At 36.1% G+C, this 10,030-nt stretch overlaps 1 protein-coding gene across 2 annotated transcripts; it reads right to left on the reverse strand.

Moving 5' to 3' along the window:
* Positions 1–977: 977 nt before the first annotated feature.
* LOC148862634 (uncharacterized) lies at positions 978–8,607 on the reverse strand. Of its 2 annotated transcripts, XM_088979025.1 has the most exons (5): positions 7,939–8,607; positions 6,977–7,013; positions 6,592–6,828; positions 6,449–6,496; positions 978–1,631 (listed from the first exon to the last, which is right to left on the reverse strand). In XM_088979025.1, exons 1-5 carry the CDS (start codon positions 8,520–8,522, stop codon positions 1,137–1,139), a joined length of 1,401 nt encoding a protein of 466 aa, XP_088835151.1. In that variant the 5' UTR covers positions 8,523–8,607; the 3' UTR covers positions 978–1,136. The 2 variants fall into 2 exon arrangements, with proteins under 2 accessions (XP_088835151.1, XP_088835152.1); XM_088979026.1 differs by lacking the exon at positions 978–1,631 and having other exon boundaries at positions 6,407–6,496; positions 7,939–8,549.
* Between the last annotated feature and the right edge of the window lie 1,423 nt (positions 8,608–10,030).

Here is a 10,030-nt window from a genome sequence, read left to right on the forward strand (position 1 = left end):
ACACTCCCATTCATTTGTACTAAATAAAATTGCACTCCAACCAAACACAGCCTAAAGGAAATATCGTTGTACAAACCACTTTCTTTGAGATCTGATGAGGTCCAAGCCCATTCCTTTGGTAATTGGTTTTTTTCATGGTTCATTGGATGAGCATTCCATGAGAGGAATGTTAGAAATCACACGGCCATGCTAGCCAACCCCATGTGTTGTTATTTTGGACCTCCAACACCGTAAGTTCCGTACAAATTCTATGGTGTGTCTCATGCGCACCCCACAGCACATCCCAATTCCCAACTGTGTATGGAAACATCTCGACAAATACGGGAGATGTTTTCAATGCACAATGAGATGTGCATGTACCACGTGGAGCGTGTTCTGTGGTATGACAATCTGAACTCGCTCGTTACATGGAGTAAGGATGACTGTCACACATCTTACCACGAAACTGGAGCCCACCATGGTAAGATCTAAGATGTATGTACACAGATGATGTTGGAACTAGTTGGAAAAGTATTTAGTTGTGAACAGATCCCAGGTTACGAGGAGTTTGGCTTCGGTCAGGGCAAAGCCCATTCGATCTAAGGTGACTATTCACACATCTTACCATGAAACTGGAGCCCGGAGGTCTGGAGCCCACCATAAAACTGGAACCACCATAGTAAGATGTGTGTACACAGATCACGTTGGATATTGTTGGAAAGGTATTTAATTGTGAACAGATTCCAGGTTGTGAGGAGTTTGGCTTCGGTCGGGGCAAAGCCCATTCAACCAGCCTTTACTGCCTTACATTAAAAATATCTCAGTAATTATGTACTTTATTTATGGAGAGATATTCCGAATGCAAGATTGCAATAGGTGTTGGAACGGTGTGGGCATGGATTTGCCCTGATGGAAGCCGATCTCGGTTATGAAGACCCTCTATAAATTTAATAAAATATCAAAAAATAAAATAAAAGCGGAGAAGGAACCAAAGGGAATGAATCCCATAATAACAGCAAACCCTTCCTCATTTCATGCCATAGTTACCATGGAGCTTCCACAAGCAAACTACACAGCTTAAAACCATAAATAAAAATGCCCAAATATTTTTTCCCACAATACCAAATTCATGCATGAATTTTACAACAGTTCAAGATCTACCCAGCCCTTACTCTATCCAACCGGTCAACACTCTTCCGTGCTCTCTGCAACTGGTGATCAATGCTCCTACGAGACTTCTCATGGCAGTCTACACTTCTGCGAGACCTCTCTATTTGATCAAATGAGATCTTTAACTTTTCTAACTTGTTCACATTGTTAGACTTAGAGTCATGGTTTTTCAGTTTTTCAGGCTTGTCAGTGCTCTGCCTTGGTTTCTCTCTCCTGTCAGTGCTCTTCCTTGAAGCCTCAAAACAGTCGGTGCTTCGCCTGGATTGTTCAAATCTGTCTGTGCTCTTCCTTGAACTGCTCCTCTGGGAAGGTGGCGATTTCTCAACTGTCGATACGAACTTCTTTAGATGCTTAATATACTCTGGAAAGAGCTCCAAGTCACAGTGGTTCCCTCCCTTGAGCCATAGCGGCTCGTACTTCTCCTTGCACAGTTCCCAAAGCTGCTTACCATGAGAGCAGTCGACCACTTCATCAGAGGTTCCCTGCACAATTATATAGATGAAAGTCACAAACACAAGTTTATGACTGCTTCATATGATAGCATCGCCTTCAACAACCAGAAAGCATTACATGCAAGATAAGGGCGACCCTCCATACATGGCAATGGATATGAACAAAAAAAAAAACTTGGCAAGAAGACACCCATTAATTCAGGAGTTACGACCACTGATCAGCATATAAAATCCCATAAGACATTGAAATATATATGAAGTTAGTTTTCAAGTGAATATATTACCACATTATAGATTCAAAATCTCATTCAAGGGTTTTCTGATAAATGGAAGCCTTAAAAAATACAAAGGTGATTGAGATGATTGGAAAAACAACAAAATCCATATGGTAAAGAGGACTAGGTAAAAATAGAAGACGTAGAATTTTAAAGCTCAAGTAATATTTTCTTCTCGAGACTTAAAAGAACAATATACTTGCCATGAATATTTTATTAACTTCAGATCTGAGATAATGAAATATCTCATTATTTTTTTTTTCTACTCCCAGGAATTTCATTGCATCTACGTGAAAACTGACTGTAGCAGATGACGGCAAATGATTTTGTTCTGGGCATCAAAGACGGACTCAGATGAGCATGCTAGTACCACTAAAAACAAAAGAAAGAGTGGTGATACCAATTGGTACAATCCATTCCATTAATTTCCAACGGAAACAAATTATTTTCAAGACAAAATGACAGGAAAGATACAAAGATGATAGGACAAGCAGGAAAGTCATATAGACAAGGAAAGAAGGTAGAAAAAGGAAAGGAAAATGATGGGATATGTTTTCAAGAACTATAATTAGTTAAACCCCAGGTGTATACTCTGTTTCCCTTGCCTAGGTTACATAAATTTAACCAATAGCTATTTTTCTGTTTCCCTAGAAGAATAATTTATGGAACAGAATTAATCTCCTCAAAAAGGCACATTCAACACCTATTGGAACATCCACCTACAAGTCCATTCTTCAGAGAACTTTGGTTTGCTCTTTGACTTGAAAAAGGAAAAACTACTTCTTAACAATTTCAATTAATTGTTCTTGTCTAATGATTAAATCATTCTACAGTTGGAGGTTTGGCATTATCATCAAATTCCTTTCAATGCACTGATTTCTGATTCCCCCCCCCCCCCCATGAGACCTAAATTACAGGCAAACACTGGAACATGATAGCCATTTCCATATACACGACACACATCCACAATTCAGACTTAGCTGAATTGATAATAGTTCATCTGATTAGTCAACATCTTTCCATTTACAATTTATAAGTGGTCTTTAAATAAGTAATAACAAGACACAAATGAACTTCATAAATTAAAACATAGTATATATATGTAATAGTGTGTAAACATTTAGATAAGTATATTCTTAACAACATTATATTAACTAACATCATAATATCGTTGTGTTTTCCATCAATACCATATTTACTTTTCAAAGAATATATGCCATCTAATTTTTGTAGGGATCTCAAAGTTTCAACTTTAAACTTGATAACAATAACCAAAGAATTTTATTAGTTGTTAAATGGAAAAGGGTAGCAAACACATCAGTTATTGGATTGTTACTTGCAATTCAAATTCTGAAATCCTAAATCACAATCCTATCTTAAGATTCTTAACAACAAAGAAATCCTAATAAATTTAGAAAGTTCAATCTTTAGGTTTAAACTATTTAGATTCTAAAAGTGTGAGGGGTTCCTAGAGACTTAGATACAAGGTAAGCACATAAATGGGTAAAAGCCAAGAAGAACTTATAATATTTCAAAAGATTATTAGCTCATTTAATAAGAAATCGTATTATTAACATGAAGGTTGTGGCCTTGTATGTTCAACTCTTACTCACTAAATTATTTAAATTCTAAACATCATAGTACAGCCTACAATATAATATTTTAAATTACCTTTTCAACATTAAATTCATGGTCAATTTATCAAATATAGCAACAAGCCAGGTGAGAGGCGTACATGGGTTGAAGTGAGGAGAACTTTACAAAATGAGCCTTTGACCGTGAGACTAGGTCTGCCTTTCCTTTTAAAATATTAGCTATGATTAAAAAACTCAATTTCAAGATTTCATTTATCTTCACATGTTTTTACTTTATTCAGGCTTCTTTTAGATAATTTAGTCATTTTCCATGTATATAGTATTGAATAAAAACAAGAGAAATCGGATTAAATATGGTGGGTTTTGGAAAAGAAAGGAGTTCCAAATGGGTATGATGGTGGACGCAACAACCAATGTTAGAACGCTACGTTAGTACCATCAGATTTTACAGTTATAACAGGTTTTCACCAAGTTGGGGTGTCAATGGACCAGTTTTGGATTGGACCCCATCCAAACCAAAATTAATTTGGCCGAATTGAACGTACCAACAAGACATATTGAATTGGACCAGTCCAGAGTTAATGGTTCAAAGTATTTATTGGATTGGATTGGACGTGGTCCATCCGTAATGAATTTATACTGAATTGGGTTGGATTGAGCCAATATTTGGTCCATTGATAGAAGATAAGAATATAGGTGTCAATGGACCGGGTTTGGGTTAGAATTAATCTAAATTAAAACAAATTTTAACAGATTAGATGGTCCAGACATTGAATTGGACTGGTCCAAAATGGTTCAAGATGTTCATTGGATTGGATTGGACCTGGTCCAATTGTAATGGACTCACATTGGACTGGATCGGATTGGACCAAATCCAGTCCAATTGATGCCCCTATCACCAAGGCTTAGCATTTAGTCTTTATTTATTTGCACTAGTAATGGATGAATTGACTAAACAGATTTAGAAGGTCCCATGGGGCTTGTTGTTTGCTGATGATACAGTCTTAACTGATGAAACTAACAAACAATTAAATGCAAAATTAGATTAATGGACAAATATGTTAGTACTTAATAACAAAAGGTTTTAAAATAAGTAGTACTAAAACAAAAAAATATGTTATGCGAATTTAATATTAACAGGAGTGCAAATCAGAGTACACTTAGTGAGATTGGACACCAAGAGATAAGTCAAAGTGACCTCCTCCATTACCTCATTCAATTATTTGTAACAAGGCAGAGATTGAGGAGGATGTTGTCCATAGAATTAGAAAATGATGGACAAAATGGAATGGTGCATCTGGAGTCCTATGTGATAGGAAAATACCACTTAGGCTAAAAGAAAAGTTCTATAAAACAGTTGTAAGGCCAGCAATGTTGTATGGAGTAGAACGTTGGACACTGGGCAGCCAAGAAACATGTCCAAAAATTGTATGTGACAAAAATGTGAATGCTGAGATGGATGAATGGAAAAACTAGAAAGATTCTTACGAATAGCTCCAATAGGTGATAAAATGAGAGAAAGTAGACTCTAGCAAAGAAGACCATCTACAGAACTTGTAAGAAGAGATCTATTGTATATTGAAGGTGCCAGAAGAGCTAGGGGCAGACCAAAAAGGACATGGATTGAAGTCTTACAACTTATACTTTAACTATGGATTCAAGGTTCCAGAGAAAGTAGTAAGATAAGTCTTACTACTTATACTTTAACTATGGATATGTCACTGAATAAAATGGAATGGTGAAGCAAGATTCATGTATCCAACCCATGTAGTTGGGACAGGGCTTAGATGATGATGAAATGGGATTAAATAAAAAGAAAGAATTGGATGAAATAAGAGGTGTCACTTCAGACGTAAATCAGGTTCTAGTCAGAAAGCAGTCACTCCATGTAAAAACATGCCAGAGGTTAAGTTCATATCTAGTTCACCTCTCCCAAGACCCCAAATAGCTGGGGCCATCATCATGTAATGGCAGATGATTTTCACCGAAATATATGTTAATATGTTACTAATTCAGTGATGAGAGGAGGAGAAGGAAGAGGAAAGAGAATGATAGAGAAAAGGAGAGAAAGAAGGAAACAAAGAAAGGGGAGTGTTTTGTTTGGGATCATGGAAGGTAGGGATTTTACCTATTTACTAGTTCAGTGATTGGCACCAATGTATATGATACAGCTATAATAGGTTATATGAACTTGGTAACAATATTATCAGTGCAACCAATTGACCAAAGTTGGACCCGGTGAACTAAACCATCTCTCTCCATCATGGTTTAGCGTGCAGTCCAGTTTTAGATGTTTCACAGTATACTTCACAGCATGAACCAAGATATATAAATAGCACTTTTTAAATAAGGAAAAAAAATATGATGCAGGAAAGACATGATACCAGCATCATAGTCAAACTCATGAAAGAATCATACTATAAAGTATTTGTAGATGTCAGAAGTTTCAGTAAAATAGCAAACTCAATTACTCAAAAATGATACTTAGCTTAAGAAATCAAAAAAAGAAAAAAGCACGCTACCAACATATTGAATGGGATAGTCATATCAGCATATAGCCCTCAATAAGTTGAATGGTGAAACAGGATACATGTAGCCAACCCCATATAACTGGGAGAAGGTTTTGTTGATTTGAATTATGTCATTATACATGCCATCGGTCTTGAGTGATGGGGAGACATGTACTTGTTAACATATCCATATCGATACATCTTAGGATAGGAACAACGTATAGCATGGGTATAATCGTTGTCTCATTATTCCTCCTTTAAATTCTTAATTTCTTCATATTAAATCAGATTTGTTTGTCTCAAAAATAGCATTCAAATTAAGTATAAGAGGCTACTGCACCTCAATCACATGGAATTAGTTAAGGCTAGTCTAAGCAAGCTTCATATAAGTAACTTGAATAAGCCATCATGTATGGATTGGTAATCACTAATTGTAATTGTCAAGTGAAGAGAAAATCAGGACTTACATGAATGATCAATACAGGACAGTTAACCAGTGGAATTTTGTCAATGTTCTGCACAGGATGAAGAGAACCAATGGTCAAACTCCAGATACAATGATATTGAGTTGCAATCTCTGTTAAATGTCATGGAGAAGAAAAAATGTAACCTTATAGATGTCAAACCAGTATGTGCGTTTCACAGGGTACATGACTCTTAAGCCTGAAAGTATAGGACTATGCAGAACAACAGCTCTTAATTGAGGCAAACGAGCTGCAAGATCTAAAGTTGGGCCACTTCCAACAGATTGGCCGTAGAGGATAATATCTTCTTGTTTAGCACCGTAACTCTCTTCAAGGTACTTATAGGCAGCTTCTATATCTGCATAGGTATTCTGCTCACTTGGCTACAGAGCATAAAACACTTAATCAGAGGTTGTCCTCAGGTAATGTCAATTTACATCAAACATACTACATAAATATATTTTTTTCATTTTCTTCCAATGAGAAAGAATGAAGAGATTCTTTTCAAGAAAAAATAAACCTGAAACTAACCTTCCCAGATGATTGTCCATACCCAGAATAGTCATATCTGCATAAAATTGGAAATGCATCAGAAATCTTCCAAATTCCTCATGGTTCAAGATCCAAAAACAGATTAATGCCATGAGGTTAGATTCGTGCAAGATTGGAACCATACCAATAAACGTGGGTTATGGTTGTTAAATGTAATGAGATCTGACTTCAAAATAGCACCATCACTTCAAGTAGGAGACCCTTCATTGAATCAAAACCCATTTTTATATGTAGATAGAAGAATCTCAACCGATTCCCTTGTAACAAATTGAGCTATAAATCCTAACCATGTAAAACTGTCTAAGTTCCCATCTTCTTCATATCCCTTTGGTAGAATCTCTTTTCTCAACAAAGTCCAACTGCAATAACTGGCTATATAATAAAGTGGAAAAAAAAAGTAACTTCATCTTGGTTCAATCACTAACATAGAAGATCGATAGATTTATCCATAGATACTAAGTAGGTAGATTTAAATTCACTAGATAACTATAAAGTCCAACCTAGAATATTCTCTAATAAAAATATAATGTAAATATGTACATGGTTATTAGGTGGTATATACTCCGAAACCAAGAATCTTCTTCTAATACTGTTTCTTCTTTTGATGATCTTTTTTCCTTTTCCGGAAGGACCAACATTAACACCATTCTTTGTCTGAAGCGTTTAATTAGACGAATCAAGATGGACATTAGCTCAATTCACCTGCAATCCAGTACGCCTTCCATTTAACGGCTTCCAGGATGTTTTGGAACAAAAGGGGAAAATTACCAGTAGAACCTAAACCGGAAATAGCTGAGCTGACCAGAATTTTACTATAACACGCTCTCTCCAATAAATCAATAGCTTGCAAAATCAAAACCCAGATGGTACAACAACCGAACAATTAAAAAAAGCAACGAAATTTCTTAGACAGAAAGAGGACAAGTAGTAGAAGATAGTACCCCATGAGATTGACTCCCAGATGGATACTCAATTCGATGAAGAGCTCATACATCTGGCCGAGATCGGCGGCGTTGCCATGAGAGTAGAGGACAGTAGAGGTCGCCATGGGATGTCGAACGTAGATGGCCATAATCTCAGTGCCACGACGAGTGGGCAATTTGAGAACATCGACGTTCTCACGGTGAGGGAAGGGGCTCAGAATAAAGAGACCAGTGACTTCGTCTGCAATTACCTTGTAAGAAGGAGGATTGGGTGGGAAGAATGCGAACTTGGCCGCCATGGACGAAGTCACTCCTCCCATCTCTCTCGCTTTCTCTTCTCCTTCTCCTGTCTCTATCTTTCTCTGTCTATCAATTTCTCTATCTAATGGTGTAAGAAATCTTTTAGTTTTCAGAATCAGAACCCCATTGAATTCCTTCTTTCCCTCGTTTAGAAGATTAGAAAAAGGAGAGAGAAAGATCTGTTTTTTTTTTCTTTTCTTTTTTTTTTCCGTTGCCGTTCCTCTGGAGGAGTGAGGAGGAGGAGGAGAGAGAATATGTGTTACGGACAGGGACGGAGAGAGAGAGAGGAAGAGGTCTTCCATCTTTGGTCTTTATTTGACGACAATAGCTAGTTTCTTTTCGCTTTTTTTATTAATTCTTTCCTTTCTCCATTATCACCTGTTCGGTGGCTGTTCCTTTTTTTTTTTCTCTTTTAGGAAAATGACCTGTTCGAAGTTGAAGCAAATAGTATGTATTAAGGGGCGTTTTTTTTAATGGGATTTCGGTTTATATTAATAAAAAATTTTATGTTATTTTTTTATATTAATGTGAGGATTAAGAAAATTATTTTTGTGGGCCCATTTCCTAAGTGGATAAATAATTTTTCCACTTTTAGGGAAAATTCCAACATTTGAATGGGGCAAAAATGTTTCATTTAATAATAAATTTTTATGGTTAAAATAGTCATTTTATTTACTTAGAAAATAAAAGAACATGGTAAATATACTTAGGTAAATACATTTACCTAGGTAAGTACCTTATCAAAAAGCGAGAGGCCTAAATGTAAATGGGTTGACATAATTAGAATATGTAGTATGGTGAAGCTTCCCCGCATACTCATACCCTTGTGCCCCTAATAACTTCTCACCAATTAAAATAATGGGATAAGTAGACTGTACTCCCTAAATTTGAAATTACAGCCCCTTCATAGTCTACTTATACCCCCCCATCCTGTTCATGGATTTAACATCGACCCATTTTTAGGGGTGGACTGAACAGTAAAAACCCCTAAAATAAATTTGTTCGAGACACCCTACCTTGTTAGTTTTGGGCCGTCCTGAACTTGATAAGTGGTTAGAAAGTCCACCTTGATTAAGGGCAAATCAAATTGCCATCTCTAATAATATAAGATGCAAGTCAGGCCAATTCAATTTACAACCCTAATTATAATGATAATTCATTTATGCCCCATTCCTTTTTCAGGAAGTTATTTATTAGATAAATGCATTTATCTAGGTAAGTGTATTAACCATTTTTTTTATTTTCTATGAAGGCAATGACCATTTTAGTTATAAACAATTAAAAATCCATTATTAAAAGGGACATTTTTGTTCCATTCAAGTGTTGGCAACTTTTCACTCTAGTGGGAAAGTTATTTACCCACCTATAGGAGATGGATATCGCTTACCTAGGTAAATAAACTTTTCTTGGTCATCACATAAATCCAATCAAAGAACATGAGTTTCTTGATCAATGGGAATTAAAATCCCATTGACCAACTTTCCCATCTCAAAATCTGAAAAAAGATTGTCCCCTTAGTGTAAATAAAAGACTAAAGAAATGTAGAAAAGGAGATTTAATTCCTTCCAAGAGATCTCGTTTTGGGCAAGAATCCTTGTCCCATAGCCCATCCTATTAATTTAAGTTGTGTTCGGTATTTTTTTTTGTTTGATTTGATAGAATACAAGATAAAAATAAAAAGTTGAGGGAATGAAAGATGTTAAAGGAACTTAATCCTTACCATGCACGGTGATACGACTCACTAAGGGGGTGTTTTTTTTTGGATTTTGAGAGGGGGGAAAGTTGGTCAATGGGATTTTGGTTCTCATTG

Source organism: Nelumbo lutea, chromosome 3, assembly GCF_056320005.1.
Source record: "Nelumbo lutea isolate HS-2025 chromosome 3, American lotus-T2T, whole genome shotgun sequence".
Taxonomy (NCBI): domain Eukaryota; kingdom Viridiplantae; phylum Streptophyta; class Magnoliopsida; order Proteales; family Nelumbonaceae; genus Nelumbo; species Nelumbo lutea.

Coding starts and splice junctions, on each gene's coding strand:
- LOC148862634 (XM_088979025.1), bottom strand. CDS start 8,522: ATGGAAGACCTCTTCCTCTCTCTCTCTCCGTCCCTGTCCGTAACACAT. Junction 6,829..6,976: donor ATGGACAATCATCTGGGAAG/GTTAGTTTCAGG, acceptor TATGCTCTGTAG/CCAAGTGAGCAGAATACCTA. Junction 6,497..6,591: donor ACTGGTTTGACATCTATAAG/GTTACATTTTTT, acceptor CATCCTGTGCAG/AACATTGACAAAATTCCACT.